Here is a 25,707-nt window from a genome sequence, read left to right as displayed (position 1 = left end):
GTGGCATGAGGAGTTTCCTCCAACAGCAAGTAAAATGAAAGCCCAATGTGACACTAAACTATCTGGACAGGCAATCTTCCAGTCATCCATGTTCAGAAATAAATAGGAGCAGCAGTAGACAATACAATCCCTTGACCTCGGATCCCCATAGTAGGTCCATGGCTGACACTCTACCTTTACTTCCCTGCCCTTTTCCCATATTCAATAACACCATAGAATTGATTTCCAGCGGCGTGAGGAACAAAGAGGTTAGTTGATGGAACCTGTAAAAACAAAATTCCATTGGGTTTGATGGCGTGGATCAGGAATGACCTTTTCCTCTTATTAGAGTATCAATAATGAAGGAGTATTAATTTTAAACTGTTACTAGGGAATGAAGAGATTAAAAGAAACTTCACTGTAAACTGGGGCATAGAAAGCCATACCCAGGTTAGTAGTAGAAGCAGAGATTATTGCACATTTTAAAAGGAAGTATATGAATATTTAAAGCAGAGCAAAATAGAAACACCCAGGCAATAGGCAGTATTTTGGATTACTTGTGCAGAGTGACAGAGATAGTGGACTGGATGGCCTCAGAAATGTTTCAACAGCTCAGATTTCATGGTAAATCATTGAATGGGAGTGACTGCTGTTATGTGGACCAACCTGGTGCAGCAGCCATTTTGCACACGAGACAGTGCAAATAGCAATTCGATCAATGCCTAGTCAATGTTTTTTTTTGTTGAAGGCACAATTTTCATCAGGCTAGCAGAAGAACTTACTGCACTTCTTCAAAAAGGGTTGTGGGATCCTTGATGTCCAAACAAATGGTGTGAGCCTAATAGCTCATCTGAAGGACAGCACTTCCAACAATCTAATATTTCTTCATTTCCACTGCAGCATCAGCCTAGGTTACGTGCTCGTCTTCATTTGCAACTTTCTGAGTCAGAAGAGTCCTCCCAACAGAACTGAACTGAAGTGACGCTCAAGACGCAGGAGGCCATTCAGCCTCTCTTGCCATTCAATTAAACCAAGGCAGATCCGTACTTCCAACTCGATTTACCTGCACTTCCAGTCAGCATCTCTGAAGGGATGATTGGAAAACATGCACTGCGGACAGGAGATGATATCACAGTCTGTATATTTTGCTGGTAGATCCGATTGCGAGCCAAGATCAATAACAATGGACACAGTCTACCTGTATACCCAGCTTGGAGCTGTCCAATCTTTTCTCCAATCTCTTAACTTACCTCTCTGTGCTCTGCCTCAGTTCCTGAGTGCAGGGTATCAGTGTTGGCATCAATCACATGTGGAGAACACTTAATCAGATACAACAGAATAAATCTGATTTAGCTAGAATAAATTGGCCTATGCTGAAGCTTACCATCATACAGAGGTGTTACAGAACATGTATGATAGATTATATGGAAGAATATTATAGCTATAGTTCCTTATCCATTTTAATATATTTTCTCACATGTTCTACTTATTTTTGAGACACACTCAATCTTATTTCTATGCTTTCTGTTTGCTGCACTTTACTTTCCAAATAGAGTTCTGAAATGTTACCAGTAGATGGCAGCATGGCACTACTTAGTGCCAAATTCTTTAATCAAGAATACCAATTAACAGGGTTAGGGGGCAAAGGGACGACAAAAAGGATCATTTCTCTGCTCGCACAATTAAATCATGAATCTCAGGCTGAAATCTTGATGTTTAAATTGCGTCTTTTAATTCAAAGAGATAATGTAGCCACGCTTGCATTCTCCAGCAGTCACTGATTTTGTTTTAATTATGTAAATCTAATACTGCAGATTTGCAGCGCAAGTTGCTTATTCAAAAGAAACAGCTACAAAATATAAGTTTCCAAAATATGAAAAATATTCCCAATGTACAAAGTTTTGTTTTCAATAAATACTGAATTGCGTCGGCATCTTGTTGGTCCATCATAATTTTAAACACTTCTACCAGACTCAACATCACCGCGCCCACCAAACCTTCAAATCCTGTAATCTCCTCTGGTTTAACAAAAACAGTTCCAATTTTTCCAGTCTTTCTTCTTGTTTCACTTAGCAGGCTGCAACCTGGCGATTCGGTGAGGGATCGTCTCTCATGCCTCAACACCCTCAATGCTGTGTGGAGCCAAAAGCTGCGCAGATTAATCCAACTGGTCTTCCTGTAGTTTTATACTGTTCGCCATGGGATGGGGTGGGGACCCGCTGGGGAGAATGCAGGATGAGACAATGTGCCTCACAGGCTCTTGATTATTTGCAAGCAATGACATGTCTTCCATTTGAGACGGATATTTGGAATCCGGATTTTCCACGCACCTGCAACAAATGGGCCCTCCTGTTTCAACAAAGAATGCTTTTCCTTTCTTCAATATTCTCCCCTTCTCTTAGGTATGACCGCAGGCTGTTGAGTGCTGGCTACCTTCTAGTACCTTCTCCATGTGGCCGCTCTTCATGCACCATTCAGTCTGCTGAATTAGAGGGTGGTGGCGAAATTCAGCTAAGCCTAGTTCTATAAATCTGGAGTTGAATCACCTACTCATTGGTACAGGGGTGATGGGCCAAATGGGTCTTATTCAATGCTGTGGTTTCTATGATTCTAATTTAGTTACATTCTTCATATTGATGCTGCTCCGTTCGAGGAAAATTCTTTTGACTTCCTTCCCAAACCCCCAGGAAATTGTAGAAAAATAAAAGAAATTGGTGACTCGGGGTTTTTTCCATTCGTAGATTACTGCAGGTCTGCCATTCTCCACCTGATATTCCAATGTCCGCACCTCACAGATTTCACAAAAAATAAACTTTTTTAAAAAGTTATCATGAGTAAATGCTATTTGAATGCACACGTCAAATGCAGAGACTCTCCGGACCATTTCTCAGTTTCGAATGAGTTTAGCTTCCACGTGTTCCGCTAGATAATGGGGAAAGAGCAGAATCAAGCTGATCAGGAGTGCCACAATCAGTACGCACAGCAGACTATAGCGGCCAATGAAGAAAGTGTCATAAATCTGAAAGAGAAGGAAAAGAGGATATGGATCAGATCTGTATGCTGGCTTCTAACACTTTCCACCCTTCTATAAAACAAACAGGCAATCAGCTTCCATGTTTAAAACAAGCCAATTTAACCTGACTGCAAGCAGGTATGGATGAGTCTTGGATGACATCTCTCTCTCGATCTCTCTTCTCATCTCTTTTGGAGAAACCCTCAGCTGCCATCTCAGACCCTCTCCCTACCAGTGTAAATTGGGAACTAATTTTAGTAGAGAAATTACAAGTTAACATTTCAATATAACATCCAATGATGCTCATCATAACGAGCCGATGCATAAATGCTGCAATATTGTTGGCCCCAAATAAGGGTTTACCTCTCCCTACTAAGTGCATAATACAGTGTGGGTCCTGAGGTGTACAGATCAGAAGGCTGCAGAATTTGATCATCAGACTCTGTTGAGTTAGCTGGAGTGGTGGGGAGAACAAGGGCAAATAACCTCAATACCCCGAGGATAATGATGGAGAGGAAAATAGGGTTGTCACTCCTGTTTGCTCCCTGGTAATCCTACCGCCCCTCCTCGACAGTGAACAGCCGAGGAGAATAGGTTGCTTGTGGTAATTTTGCCAGAGAAAGAGTACAAGACTTAGGAGAAAAATAAAAATGACCTGGGTCACTGAAGTTGGGATTCGGCAACATATACTGAAATAACACTGAATTAAATTTCTCTTGACAACATGCCAAAATTATGGATTGTTTCTGGTACAATGTGCTATTTCCAAGGTCAGCCTATTGTAAACAGAAACTTTTGAGAAAAACAGATTACAAACCCCTTGAATTGAACAGAGGCTGCTTTAAAAAATACAGAAAACAAGCGACTCTTACACAAAGAGATTATATTTCATGCTTTTTCCAGAAAAAACAAGTGTGGCTTTGACTAGAAAGTGGGACTTCACAAGTCTGGAGTTTCAGCCTGTTAAACACAGCCACATCATGCAAGACAGACAGTGAACAATGAAATACAGGGCGTTAAGTCCTGTGCACTCGTGCACAAAATCTATCCTGGTGGCAGCATCATAAGCTGGGTAAAGCTCACAGCGGAGTTCCTGTCTTATGCCATTGCCATTCTCTAACCAGCTGCCAAATGGTACTTGCAGGAGAATCCCGGGCTGCCTTTCATGGTCTTTTGCTAACTGTGGGAATGTACCCAGTTCTCCCCACGTCTGCTGCAAAGCAGCAGTTCGGTCAATCACCACCTCTGAAGCTACATCCCATTCACATTGGGGTCCAGAGCATTGGTCCATCTTATGCTATACATTAGGATAGCAACGCTTCAGAGGTGGGCAACGGCCTCCAGAGTAAGAGGGAAAATCATCCAGGGTCCTGATTGTTGTCTAGCAATGTGTGTGTGTGTGTGTGTGCGCAAGTAAAGAAACAATCCTGTTCGACTATAATGCCCTTCACGATCAACAAGCTGGACAAGGCCAAATGTGTAGGCTCATTCAAAGAGTGGCCAGTTGATGGGGGTGCTGTGGGTGTTTCTTTTTTCCTTGTTCTGTTTGGGGTACGTTTTCTTTGTTATGTATAGAATGGTAAAAACATAATGAAAATATTCCAAAAACAAAAATAGAATCCCTAGTGGAGGAGGCCATTTGGCTCATCGAGTCTGCACCGACCCTCAAGAAGAGGACTCTACCTGGGCCCACTACCCCGCCCTGTCCCTAAAATCCCACCTAACCTGCACAATCTTTGGATACTAAGGGGCAACTTCCATGGCCAATCGACCTAACCTGCGCATCTTTGAACTGTGGAAGGAAACCGGAGCACCCGGAGGAAACCCACGCCGACATGGGGAGAATGTGCAGACACCACATAGTCACCCAAGGCTGCAATCGAACCTGCGTCCCTGATGTTGCGAGGCAGCAGTGCTACCCTACTGCCCGTTTGGTAACTTCATCCTTCCTTAGGCACAGACACCAAAACTGTACACAGTATTTTAGGTACAACCTCAATCAGCCTTGTCCAATTGCAGCAAGACAACCGTACTCTTGTATTCCACCTCTCATGCAGTAAAGGTCAACATACTATTTGTTTTCCCAATTGCTCGTTGTACCTACATGCTAACTTTGCTTTCTGTGCAAACACACCCAAATTTCTTTGAACCATTTAACAGTTTCTCACCATTTAAAAACAACTATTCTATTCCCCCCAACAAAGTGAACAACCTCACATTTATCCACGTTACACTTCATTGGCACCTTCTTGCACACTCACCCAATATAAAAGCTCATGTGTAAGGCAGCATTTTTGGCACTGGCATTTAATGTATGTGCATTAAAGTGGAAGGAGTAGAAGCATCTGTATTCAGGAACAATGAGTTTGTAGAACATACAGTGCAGTGGATGGATGGGCCTTTTATACGCAAACATATTGTGACAAAATAGCATCACCACTGACATGCTGTAATTTCATCCAAAATTAAAAACTGAATTGAACTAAATTTTAAATGGAATCATTCATGTCTTAATAGCTGCACAATTTCATGATCATGACTGAGGGGACAAACACTGATCTGCACAAGCATTTACATGTGACTCACCAAAGAAACTCAGAGCTACACTCACAATCCTATTTCAGAGAACACTTTACTTGAAAATCCTAGATAATGTTAGCATGCAAATCTGCAACTTTATGTGTGGTCTAAAATATTAATTAGATTTGAGAGCAGAACAGGCAGAGAGCGAACAGCAGAGGAAGAATGCTAACGAATGCTAATCACTGCCTCTGCAGGAGGTTCTGGCCGTGTGCTCTCATGAAGCAATACAAGGGGCTTGCTACACGAAGACGATGTCGAGGAAGAATAAACTCCACCTCGGCGACAGAACAAATCTCCTGCGGACCAGACAGGCTCTCGTTTAACACACCTCATTCTTTAATGAGCCAATTAGTGGGGCCTGGTACTGTGAGCAGTACACAGAGCTTGGGTCATGTAATATTAATAGCTCATTGGCTCGCGAGCAGAAGTCCTGCCCTGTGCCCTGCTAATTGGTACCACAGTATTCTATTATTTGATCAGAGGTGGAAGTTAGCAGAAGCACAATACAACACAGTTCCATTTTAATGTCAGTTTTGCAATATCTCACATCTGATCAGCTGACGGAGGTGTTCCAATCAGTAAATTACATTAATCAGGCTAAATTATTCCCATTTATTTGAACTTTAACTTTTAAGGTCTTGTATATTTTTATTCAACACCCTGTACACTTCTCTTTTATTGACTGACACAAATAACAAAGGGGAACTTGCAACATACCAAAGTGCATACAGCCCCTTGTAGAAAGACAGCTACAGCCAGTCCCAGGTGCTTTTATATGTCTTTATATTACAGCGTCAAGACCATCAGTGCAGAGAACCACGTGAGGTCATGGTTTTCTGAGCCTCCTCTGGGGCATTCATACTGCTGGCAGTGTGTATAAACAGATACAGATGCTGCTGGATGCAGCGACTGCAGAATGGCCAAAAAAGTTGAAGCCACTATCATCTTTTGAAAGCATAGTCGCTGCTGTTTCACAATTGATATTAATGCTCTTAATTCTGTTCAATGGTATAAATGAGGCAGATTCTAGAGCACCGTGAGCCAATGTGTTTCGCAGAAATACTTCAAGCAGAAAGCAGTTCTTCAACACAAATAGGAAATATGTATATATAATTTATACAAAGAGAGAGAGAGAGAGAGACAGAGGCAGACAACAGATGGAAGGAAATTCCTCTCTCCCTAGGCAACTTTTTAAATTTATTTTCAGCTCATGCATTGCAATGCTGAATATAACATTATTACTGTAATAAAAGCTACTCAAACACAATCACTTGGATGGTTTCCATACCATGAGTGACATTCTGCCTGTTACATACCTCTGGAACTGTACACTCAAATACTATACAATTGCCACCAACTCAGATATCCCTGATGCTTTCGACCAGTGTCTAACAAAGTATTTCTAAGGTGGTCTGCTTCAGCTTCCTTTTGCAAAAACTCTGAATCTGTGCTGACCGATGGCTCCGAAGACTCATATCTCAGACTCTGCATCGATGCAGGGATTCTTCCAGACTCAGTCACACAGTTCCTACTCCAAGTCCATGATCGCCTGCACCCATCATTCAGGACAACCTTTTGTGGTGATTGTACTCTACATCCTTCAGCTTCTTTTGAATAGCACATCCTCAGGGTACAGACCTCAATCTCACCCAGAGCAATTGTTGAACCATTCCATTTTGATCGGTTGCAAGCTCATCAATAAGTTCAAATCTTTGAAGATTCAGTTTTTTCATATCTCTCACCAACACAACTAAAAATTACCACCTTTTATCCACTCTCAAGTCTTTTTTTATTGTATAAATTCTTCTGTACTCTGACCTCTGAGGCTACTTCTCTACATGATCCTCTTCCTTGCCAAATTCATATTTTTACCTTCAACAAATGAAAATTTGGTGCTTTCCAAACTGTCGCTGCCCCCATTGGGGTTATAGAGGTAGTGGATGGGGTGGTAAGTTCCCCTTCTTTGAGTACACTGCTGTACCAAGGCCCATGCCACAGCACTCCCTACTGTTGCCCTCCTCTCTCTCCTACGTATGGCGGAGGCGATTGATGTACCTAGCAGCTTGGGGTGGGTGGCTACATAGACATCTTGTATATGCTGCAAACCCCAAAAAGCTACCAGTCCCAGCGGGAAAAAAGCTGCAATGTTTCTCCTGGTGATGGGAGCAAAGTTAATGGCAGCTATCTTTATAGGGGTCAACGTAGAGCGTGCCAAATGTGTGGATATACTGGGCCAGGAAGCAGGACAAGAGGGTCTTGACTGAGTCTTCTATCACTGGGGAATATGGTAAGTTTGACTGAAATTTAAATAAGTGTATGAAATCAAAAATACTTTAAGTCACAGATTTTCATATTCATATGATGTATTTATGTTGATCTGGAATACACAAAATTTAATTATTATATACTGAATGTTACTCTGCCATCGTCTTGTTATTTTTTTATTGGTATCTGAATCACATCAATTTTCAAGTGTTAAAATAGGGTCATATGAAAAATAGTTTGGGAAGCACTCTGTTAAATATTTATAACTTTCAAACTGTGAACCCTTCAGATTCCAACATCATACTCATGTGAGTAGGTCATCAGTTTTTCAGGATTGTTTGGTTGATTTACTGGCATGTTTGCTCTGTTAGTGTATACTTATTAAAGGAGTTTTCTGCAATTGTTATATTTTTTGGGCAGCTGATATGGTCTTAAGGAAATTAGTATTGCAGTGAGGTGGGTTCTTTGGAATGTTAATATTTTTAGGAGATGCCCCATGGGAAAAAAGTTTGAAAACGATGGTGCCATAAATTCCAAGTCCACCCAAGACTCAGAGAATGAAGTGATGCTTACAATACCTCTCTTGTGGACTTCCAGTGATGGCCATGAAGTGAGTGGTCGCACACAGGGCAGCTCCTGCTCAAAAGGTGTGGAAATGAGCTCTTTTTACCCCAAAACAGGAGAAATGTCGACGGGAAAGTGCAGTTGAAGGTGTGGAGGAGAAGTTCCCCCTGGGAGTAGCATGCCTGCTGTTTACCAGATCTGCAGAAGAAAGTCAAGGACCTGGCCAAGAAGCTAGAAGAGCAGCTATTGGAAAGATGGTGGAGGGGGAAGGGTCGACGCAGGTTGGAAAACCCCAGATGGAGCAGTCGATGGCTTTTATTAGAGAAGAATTTCATCAACAAAGAAAGGAGAAGCAGGAGGACCAATCAAAGGCCATCAAAGGGGCGGTTGAACCCTTGAAAGGCTCGATGGAAAGAGTCGAGAAGCGTTTGGAGGCACAGGGGTCTCAGATCCGGGAAATGGAGACGGTGATGTTGGGCCACAGTGTGGTGGTATTGGAGGCGGAGGTGCAAGTCTTTAAGAGCAAAGGTGGAAGAGCACGAGAACTGGTCAAGGCAGAACCTGCGTATCGTCGGCCTGCCTGAAGGAGTGGAGGGCACGAGTGCAACAAGATATATCTCGAGGAAGCTGACAGGGGTGGTGACGGAGGGGCTGCTGGACAAGGCCCCAGAGGTGGATAGAGCGCTCAGGTGTCCAAGGCAGAAGCCAAGGTGGTGATCGTAAGAGTCCACAAGTTTGTGGAGAAGGAAAAGATCCTTCAGTGGGTCAGGGAGAAACGGAACTGTGAATGAGATGGGAACAAGGTTTGAATATTCCAGGACATTAGAGCGGAACTGGCAAAAAGGCACGCTGGGTTCAACAGGGCCAAGGCAGTGCTTTATCGACGGCAGATTAGGTTTGGGGGTGCTCTACCTGGCAAAATTGTGCTGACTTTTGAAGGCCGGGAGTATTATTTTGAAACCCCAGAGGCGGCCAATGACTTTATTAAAGAGCATAAACTGGGGGGAGAACTGAACATTGATAGGAGACGGAGGATTTGGCATAATGGAGTTTGGTGGATATGGGTACTGTGGTGGGTGGGGGGGGGGGGTCCTATTCTTTCTAGGTGGAGGATTTTTGTTGGGTCAACTATTTGTTACAGGGGTAAGAAGTTTGTAAGGGGGTAATGCGACGTGGCAGGGTTGGAGAAGAAGCGTAGTCGGGGCGGAGAAGGGGCCATCTTGGATCGGCGCGGTACAGGACAAAATTATAGGGGCCAGAGTCGGTAGGGGAAGATGGCGGACAGTGGAGGGGAATGGAGGCGCAAGCTTCTGGTAAGGCTTATAACATGGAACGTGCAGGGTCTCAATGGGCCGGTGAAGAGATCTCGGATCTTTGCATGCTCGAGTTTGAAGACGGGGCGGTCTTTCTGCAGGAGATGCACCTCCGCGTGAGAGACCAGGTCAGATTGAGAAAAGGATGGGTTGGCCAGTTACTTCACTTGGGGTTTGACTCAAGTCTTGGGGGTGGCTATTTTGCTTAGTAGAAAGATGGGGTTTGTGAGTGCAAAGGAGGGGCTGCACGGTGTCACAGTGGTTAGCACTGCTGCCTCACGGCGCCGAGGTCCCAGGTTTGATCCTGGCCCTGGGTCACTGTCTGTGCGGAGTTTGTACATTCTTCCCGTGTCTGTGTGGGTTTTGCCCTCACAACCCAAAGATGTGCAGGTTAGGTGGATTGGCCACACTAAAAATTGCCCCTTAATTGGAAAAATGAATTGGGTACTCTAAATTTATTTTAAAAAGTGAGTTCGAAGGAAGTGAGGTACTCGGGTGGGAGATATGTGATGGTGAGTGGAGTGTTAGAGGGGACGCCGGTGGCATTAGTGAATGTATAAGCACCAAATTTGGACGTTGTAGGGTTTGTGAGGGGGCTGTTGGAAGCGATTCCGGACTTGGCCACACATCAGTTGATTATGGGTGGAGACTTCAATTGTGTGCTGGACAGATCGAGCCCTAAGTTCGTGGAGATAGTAATCTCGGACCACGCACCACACTGGCTGGAGGTTCAATTTAGCTCGGGCCGGAACAGAGGCAGGGATGGAGGTTGGATTCGGAGCTGTTAGCAGACAAAAGGTTTTATGGTAAGGTGCGGTTGGTGATTAAGGACTATGTGGGGTTGAACCAAAATAGTGAGGGAGATAATCTTGTTCAAGGCGCATGATGAAAGGAATAGGAGAGAGGAGTACCAATGATTATTGAACGAGATAGTCGAGGTGGATAGGGAGCATTCGAGGGCCCTCACCACGAAGGAATTGGCGAAAAGGAAAAAGCTACAGGGACAGTTGGATAGGTTGACGATGGGAAGGGCGGTTCAGCAGCTATGGAGGACGAAGAGGGTGCAGTATGAATATGGAGAGAAGGCAAGCTGCATGGTAGCTCATCAACTACGGAGGCAGGCCGAGTCCAGGGAAATCTTGAGGGTATGGACAGGGATGGGGAAGATAAATGAATTGGTATGGGTATATTACGAGTAATTGTATAGGGTGGACCCGGGTCGTGAAGAGGAGGATATGGGGCGGTTCTTAGATGGGCTGGAATTTCCCCGGCTGGATGAGGAGAGGAGGCATGCGCTAGAGGAGCCTTTAGGACTTATGGAGGTAATAGAGAGTATAAGACGGAAGAAATCGAGGAAGGCCCCAGGGCCCGATGGAATTTTAGAATGAGTTTGCGGCAGAATTGGCACCAAACCTATTGGGGGCATTTAGCGAGGCACTGGTGAATGGGGAGTAGACGACAATTACGCTTATACCAAAGAAAGGGAAGGACCCGTTAGAGTGTGGGTCATACAGGTCCATATCATTGTTAAATGTAAACGTGCTAGCTAAGTTAGTGGCGGGAGGATGGAAGGATGCGTCCCGGGGGTGGTTGCAGAGGATTAAATGGGCTTTGTAAAGGGCAGGCAACTCTTAAACAATATAAGGCGATGACTGAATGTGATCATGACCCTGTTGAGAGGGCGGGTACCGGAAGGTGGTGGATGCGGAGAAGGCATATCATAGAATTTACAGGAGGCCATTCGGCCCATCGAGTCTACACCAGCCCCTGAAAGAGCACTCCTTTCTAAGCTCACACTTCCACCCTATCCCCGTAACCCAGCAACCCCACCTAACCTTTGGACACTACGCGGCAATTTAGCATGACCAAGCCACCTAACCTGCACATCTTTGGATTGTGGGAGGAAACCGGAGCACCCGGAGGAAACCCACGCAGACACGGGGAGAGTGTGCAGACTCCGCAAAGACAGTGACCCAAGCCAGAAATCGAACCCGGGTCCCTGGTGCTGTGAAGCTGCAGTGCTAACCACTGTGCTACCGTACCGCCCATTTGAACGGGTGGAGTGGCGGTACCTGTTCGAGTTCGTGGGAAGGTTTGTGTTTGTCCCAAGGTTTGTGGCATGGGTGCACCTGTTGCAGGTGGCCCCGGTGGAAAGCGTAAGGACCAATAAGATGAGCTTGTGGAGTTTCGCATTGCACAGGGGAATGAGGCAGGGGTGCCCGCTGGCACCGCTACTGTTTGCGCTGGCGATAAGAGCCCTTGGCGATAGCCCTTCGGGGGTCAGCATAGTGGCAGAGGATTCGGAGGGGGAACAGGGAGCACCGGGTCTCACTGTACACAGACGATCTGCTATTATATGAGTCAGATGCGCTGGAGAGTAAGGGGAGGATCATGAGCCTAGTAGAGAGGTTTGGGGCTTTCTCAGGTTGAACATGGGGAAAGTGAGGCGTTCCCACTGAACAAGTCGGGTCACAGAGCCAATTTAGGGGTCTACCATTTAGGGTAACCAGGGATAGGTTTAGGTATTTGGGGATCCAGGTGACAGGAGAGTGGGCAACGTTACATAAGTGGAACTTAACAAAGTTGGTGAAGAAGATAAGGGAGGACTTTAGGAGGTGGGATGCACTGCAGCTGGCAGGGAGAGTTCGAGTGGTGAAAATAAATGTCCTGCCAAAGTTCTTATATGTATTTCAGACACACCTGATTTTTATTCCAAAGGTCTTTTTTTGGAAGTTGGATAGTCATTTCGGAGTTTGTATGGGCAGGGAAGGTGCCACGGGTGAAGAGGGCCCTGCTATAGAGGCAGAGGCAGAAAGGGAGGTTGCACTACCGAACTTGCTGCATTACTATTGGACAGTGAATGTGGAGAAAGTGAGGCAGCGTTGGGAAGGAGAATGGGTAGAATGGGTTAGGATAGAGGAAGAGTCCTGAAGGGGGTCAAGCCTGAGGGCCATGGTGACAGCGGCGCTACTACTGGCACCAAGGAGATATACAGAGAGCCCGGTTGCACAGTCCATGATTAGGGTGGAACCAGCTGAGGAGAGATTTTAAGATAGAGGGGATGTCGGTGTTAATACCGTTCTGACAGAACCACGGGTTTAAGACAGGGGAGACGTACGGTATGTATAGAGGTGGGGCTGGTGAGGCGAGGGGTTTGTATCTGGAAGAGAGGTTCGCAAGCATAGAGGAGCTGAGGGAGAGGGTAGAGCTCCCGAGGGGAAGTGAATTTAGGTATTTACAAGAAAGGGACTTTGCACGGAAGGGGTGGAAAGGGTTTCCCAGGCTACCAAAATATGCCCTTTTGGAACGGTTACTGCTCCAGATGTGGAACAGGAGGGTAGGATTGGGGACATATATGGGTGGCTGGGAGAGCAGACAGGTGTGCAGGTGGTGAGGATCGAGAAATTGGAGGAGGATTTGGGGGGGGGGGGGGGGGGGGGATAGTTTAGGGAGAGTGGAGTGAGGCACTGCATAGGATGAATTCGACCTCCTCACATGTGAGGATGAGCTTGATACAGTTAAGGATGTACACAGAGTGCACATGAGTCGGGCGAGGATGAGTGGGTTCTTCCAGGGAGTAGCAGACGAGTGCGAGAAGTTTGGCGAGGATCAGCAAGCCATGCGCATATGTTCTGGGGCTGTGAAGTTAGAGAGATACTGGGTGGGAGTGTTCAGGACGGCAGCAAAGATTGTTTGGGTGGAAGTCGGGCCATACCCTATGATGACGATTTTCAGGATATCGGAGAAGTCAGAGCTGATGAAGGGGAGGAAAGCCGACATTGCAGCCTTCGCCTCTCTGATTGCCCGGCGGAGAATTTTACTGGAATAGTGGTCGGCAATGCGGTTGGGGGTGGCGGCCTGGTTGGGGGATCTATACGACTTCCTCCGGTTGGAGAAAATTAAGTTTGAACTGAGGTGTTCCGCAGAGGGCTTTGAGGCATGTGGGGGGCTGTTCATGGCCACGTTTGAGGAGTTGCTTGTTGGGGGGGGGGGGGGGGTGGTGTTGCCCTGATTATTTATGTTTTGTAACTGTTGAACAAATTTGGAATGAAATACATTTAAAAAAACAATACCTCTCTTGTATCACTAAATCCGGATCAGATTAAAGGGAATATTTCTCACCTGATGCAGGGCCTTTCTCTCATACTAGCCTCCAACCTCTCCTTATTCAATCTTCTTTGTAGTTCCTTGCTTTATCAGTGTTTCTGTGGTCATTACTCCTCGTAACATTCTCCCCAAGGTCCAAATACATTATGTTTTTCCCCTCTGTTTTCTAGGCCTCGCATACAATGAAATCAAGATTATAGCATTGTATCCCTCTGTAACTCACTCCTGTCAGAACCTCGCGCTGGAACTTCAGATCTTGTGTCACCTATCCCTCTTCCAACAATCTAAATGCTTTTACAAGCCATGTGTCATCACCTAAACACAACTTCTTAATTTGCCTCTTCTTCTCTCCTACCTCCTTGACCTTTGCCTGCAGCACTGGCTTTGACCTGGGTTTCTCAATTTCAAAAAGAGAAAAACATAAGATCAAGATGACATGAAGGCAAAATACAATAAAATTCTGATCCTAATCCAAGGCTCTGGTGTGCTGGCATAAGTTATAACTCAAAGAGTAGAGGTCAGAGCAATTCAAGCGACCTCAATAAGTGAGCTTTGATGCTCTGACCAGAGGAGTACGTAGGAGCCTAGAAGCACTCACTGAAATTAAATGGATAGAGTGAGGGAGTGATATAGTGGAGGGAATCATTTACTGCTGGGGTTTAGCTTGCTTTGAGTTTAAACCTTTGATTTATTCTTCTGGGAGTTTTGTCTGGATTTATGCTGCAGGTACAGTAGTTCATCCTTCACTGAAATCAATATGTTGTGCACTGCATATGTGAAAAATGTGACTGCCTGAGGCTTGAAAAGGTTCTGTTGCCTGCTCATTGTTTTAAATAAAAGCTCAGGGGCAGGTTATGAAATGTAATATAAAGCAACACACATAAGCACTGTTCTTACCACATCTTCAGTCACTGGCTCAGGTATTTCCTTGGTGCGAGGAAAGAAGATGAGGATCGCTGTGAGAATCAATGCAAGGAAGAAAACAAACACAGTCGAAAGCCAGCTGCATAAAAAGACAAGATATTCCTGTTGAATCTGTATTGCACAAGAAATAATACGTTATTGTACTGGATATCAACCAAGGGACACAGCAAGGGGATTGGAGCACCAAAATCAATGAGCTGAAGATGAATTTAACTCAAACAAAATTGGTACTGCATTGATGTTGCACTGGTTCCTGCGGATTGTACTTTCATCAGACCAAACGGTCTTCCTTAAGTTATGCAAGTTTATCTTTCTTTTTCCAATTTTTGTCTTTTTCAAAGGTTTGTTTTTAGCTCTGCTCTGTGGCCTCCTTCCATTAACTTGACCCACTCTCTGCCAAAATGTGCATTTTTTGTACACCAGCCCAACTTCAGTTCTGCTGCATGTGGGTTTTCTAATGGCCTGACCTGCACCATTCTTCTCTTGCCGTGTTCCTTTCTAAGCGGCTCAATCCCAATTCTGATCTCCGTGGTTTTGGTATGATGCTTTCACTCAGCGTCATCCAGTATATTAACCACTAGCCACATATAGTTAACAGGGTATCCAGATGTGATTAGTTACATTTCTTATTCATAAGTAACAATTGAGGAATGGACACTGTGGGCATGTGATCTCAACACAATTTACATGATGCATACATGTACATTTTATTATTTTTATACATATGTTCACTCAAATTGTGAGACAAAAATCAGTGTGTGTGTAATTTTTGATCACTGCGAGTGATTTACTTCTTTTTTTCTTAAAATTTAGAGTACCCCATTAATCTTTCCAATTAAGGGGCAATTTAGCGTGGCCAATCCACCTATCCTGCATATCTTTGGGTTGTGGGGGTGAAACCCACGCAGACACGGGGAGAATGTGCAAACTCCACATGGACAGTGACCCAGGGCCGGGATTTGAATCCAGGTCGTCAGCGCCATAGGCAGCAATGCTAACCACTGTGCCACCGTGCTGCCCTCGAGTGATTTACTTCTTGACTATTGAACATTGGTAGATATTTATTAACTAACTGTACACGTGAAGTACATTTACAACTATTGTCAAATTACATTAAAGCGTTTTAGAGAGAAACTGTTTCCACCAGTGGGAGTCTAGGACCAGAGGCAATAGTCTAAAAGTTAGAGCCAGGCTTTTCAGGAGTGAAATTTGGAAACACTCTGACATGGAAAGGGTGGTAGAAGTTTGAAACTCTCTTCTTCAAATGGCAATTGCTGTGAGATCAATTGTTAATTTTAAAACCGAGAGATTTGTGTTAATCCAATGTATTACGGGATGTGACAAGGAAGGTTTCTGAGTCGTATTGCAGTTAGTCATGATCTCATGGAATGCCAGAACAGGTTCAAAGGGTTAAATGTTTACTCCTATTTCTATGCTTTCTACTAAAATTAGTGTAAGTGGTCAAAATTATGTTGCCATGGCCACACGTGACTTGTTAGCAACTCCTATTGGACAAAACTATCCCATTCCGTGGCCTGATCCATTCACTCCAGCTCTCTATGCTCCTTGTTTTGTGACTTGACCCATTCACTCCCACTTTCTATGCTCCTTGTTCTATGGCTTGATCATTTCATTCTAGCTCCCTGTGTGCTAACTATTGCAGAAGTCTCGATACCCTCCCTGTACTCCTATAAAAGTACAGGTGCAAAAGTAAACAGAACCATAGAAACGTTACGATGCAGAAAAAAGTCATTCAGCCCTTTGAATTGAATTTGATTATTGTCACATATACCGAGGTACAGTGAAATGATGAAGATTTTTCAAGAATCTTCAAATCGTCAAGGCAATTAGATTTCTATTTGAACTCTTCCCCTGCCTTGTTCAGTCCCCACCTACATATATCTTTGTTCTGACTTTTTCCATCACCTGTACAAACATGTTTATCCAGCCTATGGTGCATCTGTAAAAATTGGTTCGAGTCAATGTGGACGGGGGCAGCATGTGGCACAGTGGTTAGCCCTGGGACTGCGGCGCTGATGACCCAGCTAAACATTCCAGGATTTAGATGTTTCAGGCGGGATAGAGGGGGATGCAAAAGGGGTGAAGGAGTTGCGCTACTGGTTAGGGAGAATATCACAGTTGTACTACGGGAGGATACCTGAGGGCAGCGAGGCTATATGGGTAGAGATCAGGAATAAGAAGGGTGCAGTCACAATTTGGGGGGCTTACTACAGGCCTCCCAACAGCCAGCGGGAGATAGAAGAGTAGATAGGTAGACAGATTTTGGACAGGAGTAAAAGCAACAGGGTTGTTGTGTTGGGAGACTTTAACTTCCCCAATATGGACTGGGACTCACTTACTGCTAGGGTTTTGGATGGGGCAGAGTTTGTAAGGAGCATCCAGGAGGGCTTCTTAAAACAATATGTAGATAGTCCAACTAGGGAAGGGGCTGTACCGGACCTGGTATTGGGGAATGAGCCCGGCCAGGTGGTAGAAGTTTCAGTAGGGGAGCATTTCGGGAACAGTGACCACAATTCAGTAAGTTTTAAAGTGCTGGTGGACAAAGGATAAGAGTGGTCCAAGGGTGAATGTGCTAAATTGGGGGAAGGCTATTTATAACAATCTTAGGCGGGTTCTGAAGATTGGGGCGGATGTTTGTTTTCAGTCTCCATCACCAACTTAGACAATGAATTCCAAATGCCCACCAACTTCTGGGTGATAATGTTTCTCATCATGTCCCCCCTAATCCTTCTATCATCTTAAATCTAAGCCCCTGGTAACTGACCCCTCAGCTAGGGGAATAAGTATTTCCTGTCTACCCAGTCTAGGCATCTCGTAACTTTCTACATCTCTATTAGATCACCCCTTAGCCTCCTCTGTTTGAAAGAATCCAATCTCGCCTCATAGCTGCAATTTCCAAGCCCTGGTAACATTCCTGTAAATTCTCTCTGCTCTCTCTCCAGAGCAATTATGTCCTTCCTGTATTGTGGTGACCAAAACTGTGCACAAAACTCCAGCTGTGGCTCACCCAGCATTTTATACAGTTCCAGCATCACATCCCTGCTTTTATATAAAATATCTTGTCTAACAAGATAACAAGAAGGGCTGGTTTAGCACACTGGGCTAAATCGCTGGCTTTGAAAGCAGACCAAGGCAGGCCAGCAGCACGGTTCAATTCCCGTACCAGCCTCCCCGAACAGGCGCCGGAATGTGGCGACTAGGGGCTTTTCACAGTAACTTCATTGAAACCTACTTGTGACAATAAGCGATTTTCATTTCATTTTTCATTTCACAAAAGAAAGCATTCAATAGGCTTTCTTGAACACCTGTCCTGCCACCTTCAAGGGCCTGTGGACATGCACTCCAAGGTCTCTCACTTCCTCAAAACCTCTCAAATATTCCCTTTGCTTTGTTTGCCCTCTCCAAATTAATTTCCTCACACTTTTCCGGATTGAATTCCATTTCCCACTTCTCTGCCCAGTCAATCAAATCAATAACATAATTCTGTAGTCGACAGCTATCCTCTTTAGTATCAACTACACAGCCTATTTGTGTGACACCTACACATTTCCCAATCATGCCACCCACATTTAAGTCCAAATCATTAAAGTATGGAACAATTGGAAAGGGTCTCAAGATTAAGCCCTGTGGGGACTTCCAGTGACGGCGGGGGGGGGGGGCGGGGGGGGGGGGGGGGGGGGCCGCACAATGGAGAGCCCCCGCTCGGGAACGGCAATTTCGGGGCTTCAAGCCCGGTCCCAGGGTCCACAGAGGCGGCAGAAGCAGGGAGAAGGCACGGAGGAGGCACTGTGAAGACACAGGAGGGAAAAAAACCCCAAAGAAAAATGTCGAGGGTGAGCAAAAAAACGGCCGAAAAAAAACCAGCTGGAGGTCCATCGGGGAGTGGAAAGGTCACCGCGGGGTCACCAGGAAAAATGGAGGCTGGAGCACCAGGGAAGGCCGCACTGCTTACGGCTGAAGAAATAACCAAGGTGATGGCTGCGGAATTTGAAAAGCAGTTGGCGCAGATTGCGAAATGCATGGAGACGGTGAGGAAGGCGATGAGGGAGGTTTTGAGTGTGCTGGTGGAGGAGGCGGTTTTCCTGGTGAGGGCGGAGGTGGCGAGCGCAGTGGCGGAGGTGCGAGAGCAAGGGGAGGCGCTGAAGGAAGTGAAGGAGACGTTATTGCAGCACGGTGATCAACTTGCCTCGATGGGGAAAGAGATGGGGAAGGTGATGGATACTAACAAGGATCTGCAAGGAAAAATGGAAGACCTGGAAAATAGATCCAGGCGACAGAACTTGAGGATTGTGGGGCTGCCCGAAGGAGTTGAGGGACCGAAGCCGACTGAGTATTTTGCCGCGATGCTGGCAGAACTACTGGGGGAGGGGGAGGACCCCTCCCGATATGAACTGGATCGGGCTCATCGGTCGTGGAGGCCTGTACCAAAGGCGAGTGAGCCGCCAAGGACAGTGACTCTGTGCTTCCGTAGGTACAGGGTGAAGAAGGTCCTGAGCTGGGCCAAGCAGAAGCGGGTGGTGCAGAGGGCTGGAGCTGGTATACGTGTATACCAGGATTTTACGGTGGAGCTGGCAAGGAGGTGGGCTGCCTTCAACTGGGTGAAGAGGGCACTGTACATTAGCAAGGTGCGGTGCGGCATTGTATATCCAGCGAAGCTGAGGGTGACTTACAAGCTCAGGGACTTTTATTTTGGAACGGCGGAAGCAGCGGAGGAGTTTGCGAAAGCAGAAGGACTGTGGCAGAACTGACAAATTGAGGAATGGCCATGTGCCGATGTAACCTCATGACTGTATGTCCTTCTTTCTTGTATCACTGCGCGCGGGTGTAGATTAAAGGAGCCAAGGTGGTATATATTTGGACAAGGGAAGGGACGGGACTTTCACTCGAAATGAGAGTTCTTTGGGGTGTAGGTGGATAGGCGGGGTTTGTGTGCTAAAAGGGGATCTTTGGGCTTTCCTGGGGCCGGGCAAGTGGGAAAGGGACCCGGGCGGGGGCCTCCACGCTGGCCGGTGTGTGCCGGCCAGTGAACGGGAGTGAGGTGGGGGGAGGGGCTGCGGCCATCGGAGCCTGGCAGAACAGGGTCCGAGTGGTCTAGCCGGGGTGGAAAGTTTGGGGGGGGGAAGGAACCGAGGGTAGGGGGAGGAGCTTTACAAGAGGCAGTGGACGGGAGGAGCTGGAGAGCTGGGGTGGGGGGGGTGGAGCTGTGAAAGATTAAGGGTGACTACAGGTAATCCCTGATTTATTTTTGTCATTTGTTTATGTAAACATGCGGGTTGAGGTTTGGGGGTTGGTGGGTAGATGGGATCGTTGTTGTTATTATGGGGACTGACATATCTTGCTGATTATTGTTTATTGTTGATGGATGTAAATGTGGGAGAAAATGTGAAAATGGAAGAGAATAAAAAATTAAAAAAAAAAAAAAGATTAAGCCCTGTGGAACACCACTGGAAACTGTTTTCCATTAGCAAAAACAACTATCGAACATTGCCCTTTGTTTCCTGTCACTGCGCCAAATTTGGACCCAACCAGTCACCTTCCTACGTATCCCATGAGATCTCATTGTTTTGACCAGTTTGCCACGCGGGGTCCTGTCAAATGCGTCTGAAATCCATCGAGACACCATCCACTGGGCTACCCTCATTAATCCTCCTTGTTACTTACTCATAGAATTTTATTATGTTAATAAGATACAATCCTCCCCTAACAAAACCGTGCTGACTAACCCTGATCAATCCATTGCCTTTTTAAGTGACAGTTTATCCTATCTCTCAGAATTGTTTCCAATAATTTGCCCATGATCAAAGACATATTGACAAGCCTAGTTTTCTGACCTATCCCTCGTACCCTTTATTAAAAAAAGGTACAACATTTGCAGACTTCCAATCCTCACATCTACTATTTCCTTCCTAGCTTCCTTTAACAGCATGTGATACAATCCATCTGACCCTGGTGACTTATCGACCTGAAGGATGTCAGTCCCTCCAGTGTTTCCTCTTTCGCTAGGCTTGTTGTACTTGATATTTGAAAAGAGACACAGAAATGACAGAGGGAAAAGTGGAGAGATGTTTAGTTTAAGGAAAGACTTCCACTTTCTTAAAGATTAACATGGTCTTTGCATAGAAAAAAACTTTAGAATGAAAACAAATCTGTCTCAAACTCAACTTTGGGTTATGACCTCAGCTTTGGATGGAGAAATTGTTTCAGGCAGGCACATCAATGGAGAAAATCAAAGATTGGGCTAAGTTTGATGTATCTAGATTAATTTAAAGCTAACCTTTTAAGGTGATAATCCCAAAGTAGAGGGAGAATCCTAATTTTGATCAATCGTACATTTAAATAGTCGACTTATGCAGAAAGTAAAGTGCCTCACCTGGTCATGCCTCCTGATCGAGATAACAGCATGCATGTCAGCAACACCAAAATCCATACAACAGCAAGGATAAAAATCCCTGCCCCTACTCCCATTATGGTACCATACATTGTGGAGGTTACTGTAAGTGGAAAAACATTGTTAGTGCCTGAAAGAACTTGAAAACATCAGTAATGATTAGAGTACAGACTCGTCATCATCTTTAATATGTCAATCTTTTCAGTGGGTTTCCTATAGATCTTCGCCAATCAGGCTCTGAATTAATTTTCTATTTCCCTTAACGCACCATTTAATAGCTGACAAAGCAGGAGCAGACAAGGTCAGGCAAGTTACTGAGTGGTGTGCGAGATGAGCCAGGAATGTCTCTTCACTCTGATAATCCTGAAAAGAAAAGACTATCTAGGTGCCAACACAATGTGCTTCTCCCAGATAGAGCAAGCCAACTGTTTGCCCTGAAATATATATGCTGAGAATATTGCCTCATTACTATCACCCTGACAGAAAGGCTGGGGCTTGGTTGCGAAGTTTTTGTGAGAGCAAACCTTGCTTCGTACAAAAGAAACTTAGAAGTACCCAGTTGGATGTGCAAGTTTTTGTACAGAGGACATTGGGCATGGGGAATTGCAACTTTGAGAGTACCCATGATCGAGCTTGACAGAAATTACACTGTATTAGCAGAATACTTTCAGGTCTTTGACAGCAATCTTTAGAAATTAATGTTTCACAATGTTTTTATTTGAAGTGCATTTTCTATGACCTTTTCAATACAATAAAGAATGCTTCACATCTCAATCAATCGCCTATTTCTTTGCACATTTCATCAAAATATTAGATGCAAAATATTTCCATCCCACTCATTGTTATTAGCACGTCTCAAAACCCAAAGCATGGGATAAATGCATTTCCCAAACATTCTGAACAGTTTGAAGGACATTCTTTGGAAGGATTTAAGCAGTCTTCAAAATAATTGTTTGCAAACCTCAGTCTATCAAAGGGAGAAGATAAGTTATGGGCTGTGTTCCATAATAACATCACACAGAAGTGAGTGATGCAATTTGAAGTAATTTGTGTTATGAGTCTGTAAAACAATGGAAAAAGATTTGCCAGGCATAATGAAGATTTTTCAAGAATCTATTTCTATTTTAACTCTTCCCCTGGCTTGTTCAGTCCCTTCCTACATCTATCTTTTTTCTGACCTCATCCACCACCTGTGCAAACAGGTTTATCCAAGTATTGCTTTATCGTTATAAATATCCAATTATTATAAAGCCAACTTCAGGCATGCAAAATAAGTGGTGGCGAATTACCCGTCCATTGTGCACCCCACTTGATTTTCCATTCCTATGAGAGTGTACAATGAGCTGCCGATCCCTCTACCATCCTTTAAGTTTACCCCTAGTCTCTCTATACCTCCAGGTAATGTCATGACAGTCTTCAGTCCCCCCCCCCCTCGTCCAAAAGTAGTTTAACCTGTCAGCATCCACCACTACCACCCTTGTCCACCTGGTTGAAATTACACTTGCATGAAAAAACTTTTACGTTAACACTACTCACTTCCTCTAAGCAAAAGGTATGGCTATGAAAGATCACAAGGATCCTTGTTTTTCCAGTCCCTTCACAGAATATTTTGAACTTTGTCTAATCCCATTTAGGATCCGTTTCAAGCTCCTTTTTCCAAGACGAATGACTATGTCATGCACTGGTTCTGATTTAGAACATTTCATTCATTAACCATGCTTCAAATTTTGATCCATCCCTTGCTAACGGTCCAATTCAGCCTTCCAGCATACTTTATCTCCGGGGTAAAACGGATATCTAGTACACACCCATTGACTCCCACAAGTACCTGGACAGTACTTCTTTCCACCTTGCTTGTGCAAAGACTCAAATTTCTTTCTCCCAGTTCCTCAATCGCTGTTCAATCTGTTCTGATGATGCCACGACTCATTCAAGAGCATCTGAGATGTTTTTTCTCCCCACCAGGTGCCTGAACCCAAGGAATATCCATAACATTACCTGCACTTCCAAGATAAGGTCCCCTTGTCCTTACCTTTCACAAATAAACAGGCCAATAGTTTTTAGTAGTGCAAAGCCAAGTCATTTAAGTGCACTGGGCTTTTCCATTTTTTGCCTAACATGCAGAACTTTTGGGTTGCTTTGTGGCTGTGCACCTGTGCAGCTTGGATGGAACATTGCCTTCCACCCCAGAGCGTTGCCATTGCCAATGTGATTCCACCACCAAAAACCACCTTTCCTCCCTTTTCCCCCAACCCTGCTCTTTAAAGGCTCCAGGTCCTCTGAGGCAATCTGTCGGACTACTTCCTGGCAAGCGTAGGCGAATGCAACACCGACTCTGTTCACCTGCTCCCAAACTCTTTTCAAACAAAAGAGGATAAACCTCGCGCGTGAGCAACATTAATGTGGTGATGATTATGGACGGTTACGCAGCCTGGGCTCCTCTCAGAGCACCAGGCACATAGCCCTCTGCAGTTCGCAGCTTCTTTCACCGCCGCCACTCATCCTTTCCCTGAATGAAGAAGCATCACAGACCTGGGGCTTCAACCTTGGCGACGGAGCCGCACCCCGCAGCATCCGCCGCTGCTATTGGGTGAGACCCGATAGCGGCCAATCAGAGCCACCAATACTGAGGGTAGCACTCCCCTGGTAACGATAGACTCTGAGTGCAGCAGGAGATGCCAAACACCCTTAATATACAGAGTTATTTTATAGAGTTACAGTGATCTAACATAGAGGTAATATACAGAGAGTTATTATATAGAGTTTCAGTGATATAGCATAGAGTTAATATACAGAGAGTTATTCTATAGAATTACAGTGATCTAATATACAGTTAATATACAGTGTTATTCTTTTTTTTAAAATATGTTTATTCTTTTTCACATTTTCTCCCAAATTTACACCCACCAACAATAATCAGTAACAAATATGTCAATCCCCATATCAATAATAACGATCCCATCCTCCCACCAAACCCCAACCATTAGCCCGCAAGTTCACATAAACAAATGACAAAAAGGAATCAGGAATCACCCATAGTCACCATTAACACACACCGCACCCCCCCTCCCCCCAACCCTCCCAACCACCCCCGCCCCAACTAATGTTCGATGTTATTCAGTTCTTGAAAGTGCATAATGAATAATGCCCATGAATTGTAGAACCCCTCCATCCTTCCCCTCAGTTCAAACTTAACCTTTTCAAGAGGCAAGAATTCTAACAGGTCCCCCCGCCACGCCAGGGCACAGGGTGGAGAGGTTGCTCTCCAACCCATCAGGATCCGCCTTCGGGCGATCAACGAGGCGAAGGTTACATCTGCCTCCGCACCCGTTTCCAACCCCGGCTGGTCCGACGCCCCGAATATGGCCTCCCGAGGACCCGGGTCCAGTTTCACGTGCACCACTTTAGAGATTCCCCTAAAATCCTCCTTCCAGTAATCCTCCAGCTTTGGACAGGACCAAATCATATGAACGTGATTTGCACCCCCCCCCCCCCCCCACAACGTTCTCACACATCTTCTACTCCCTCAAAGAATCGGCTCATCCTCGCCCTCGTGAGGTGTGTTCTGTACACCACCTTCAGCTGTATCAGCCCCAACCTCGTGCATGAGGTGGAGACGTTACTCTCTGGAGCACCTCACACCAGAACCCCTCCTCCATATCCTCTCCCAACTCTTCCTCCCACTTTGCTTTGGTCCCTTCCAGTGGTGCCCTCTCCTCTTCCAAAATAGCTCCTGTGGTGAATGTATTGCTGTAACAATTCACCATGTACATAACTGTATTACGCTGTTGCCCAAGTGGGCTCCACCTATGGATGATTGTAAGGTATTACCTATGATGTAGCATGTTGGGGCCTGTGTGGGCTCCGCCCCTGGCTCCACCATTTATGGGGAGGTATAAGAGCAGTTGACCTGTAGGCGGCTCCCACTAACAGATCAGTCGCAGACAGGCACTGTTCTAGTTGATTAAAGCCACAGTTTACTTCTACTCCTGGTTTCGTGTGAATTGATGGTCGCATCAATTTAATAAACTACAACGCCACGATGGAATCGGCCCTCAAACCTGACCGACTGGAACTCGATCCGCAGGCCGCGGAGGCAAAAGAGATTTTTTTCGCACTGGCTCCGCTGTTTCAAGGCCTACCTCACCACCTCCTCCTCGCCTTCCGTCACCGACGAACAGAAGCAGAGTCTCCTCCACGCACGGGTGAGCCATCGAATCTCTGTTCAACTCAAAGAAGCCTCCACCTAGGCAGACGCCCTCACGACGCCAGAGCGCCTTTGCGTAAGGCCCGTGAACGAGGTATACGCGCGGCATCTCCTCACCACTCGCCTCCAGCGTCCCGGGGAATCGCTGGAAGAGTACCTACACGACCTCAAAGTCCTTGCACGAAGCTGCAATTACCAGGCCGTTACGGCCACACGGCCACTCAACATATGGACCTCACCATCCGGGACACCTAAGTGGCTGGAGTCAGGTCCAACTACATGAGACAGCGCCTACTCGAAAAAGGTGCCTTAGACCTGGAAGAGACGGTAAAATTAGCCTCCT

General features: G+C 45.5%; 1 protein-coding gene across 5 annotated transcripts; it reads right to left on the bottom strand.

The window, feature by feature from the left end:
- Positions 1–1,688: 1,688 nt before the first annotated feature.
- tmem218 (transmembrane protein 218) lies at positions 1,689–23,738 on the bottom strand. Of its 5 annotated transcripts, XM_072486743.1 has the most exons (5): positions 23,501–23,609; positions 22,119–22,217; positions 21,140–21,260; positions 14,722–14,827; positions 1,689–2,998 (listed from the first exon to the last, which is right to left on the bottom strand). In XM_072486743.1, the coding sequence occupies exons 3-5, from the start codon at positions 21,247–21,249 to the stop codon at positions 2,867–2,869; spliced, it is 348 nt and encodes a 115-aa protein (XP_072342844.1). In that variant the 5' UTR covers positions 21,250–21,260; positions 22,119–22,217; positions 23,501–23,609; the 3' UTR covers positions 1,689–2,866. The 5 variants fall into 5 exon arrangements, with proteins under 5 accessions (XP_072342844.1, XP_072342843.1, XP_072342841.1 ...); XM_072486742.1 differs by lacking the exons at positions 22,119–22,217; positions 23,501–23,609 and adding an exon at positions 23,690–23,738; XM_072486740.1 differs by lacking the exon at positions 22,119–22,217 and having other exon boundaries at positions 23,501–23,661.
- Between the last annotated feature and the right edge of the window lie 1,969 nt (positions 23,739–25,707).

This window comes from Scyliorhinus torazame, chromosome 21 (assembly GCF_047496885.1).
Source record: "Scyliorhinus torazame isolate Kashiwa2021f chromosome 21, sScyTor2.1, whole genome shotgun sequence".
NCBI classification, from domain to species: domain Eukaryota; kingdom Metazoa; phylum Chordata; class Chondrichthyes; order Carcharhiniformes; family Scyliorhinidae; genus Scyliorhinus; species Scyliorhinus torazame.
The sequence above is the reverse complement of the archived record's forward strand: the minus strand, read 5'-3'. Positions and strand labels throughout refer to the sequence as shown.

Excerpts from the sequence above, each read along its gene's own strand:
- tmem218 (XM_072486740.1), bottom strand. The coding sequence starts at position 23,555 with ATGTTGCTCACGCGCGAGGTTTATCCTCTTTTGTTTGAAAAGAGTTTG. Across the intron at positions 21,261-23,500 it reads TGAAAAGAGTTTGGGAGCAG|TAACCTCCACAATGTATGGT; the intron begins GTGAACAGAGTC and ends TTCCACTTACAG. Across the intron at positions 14,828-21,139 it reads CGATCAGGAGGCATGACCAG|CTGGCTTTCGACTGTGTTTG; the intron begins GTGAGGCACTTT and ends CTTTTTATGCAG.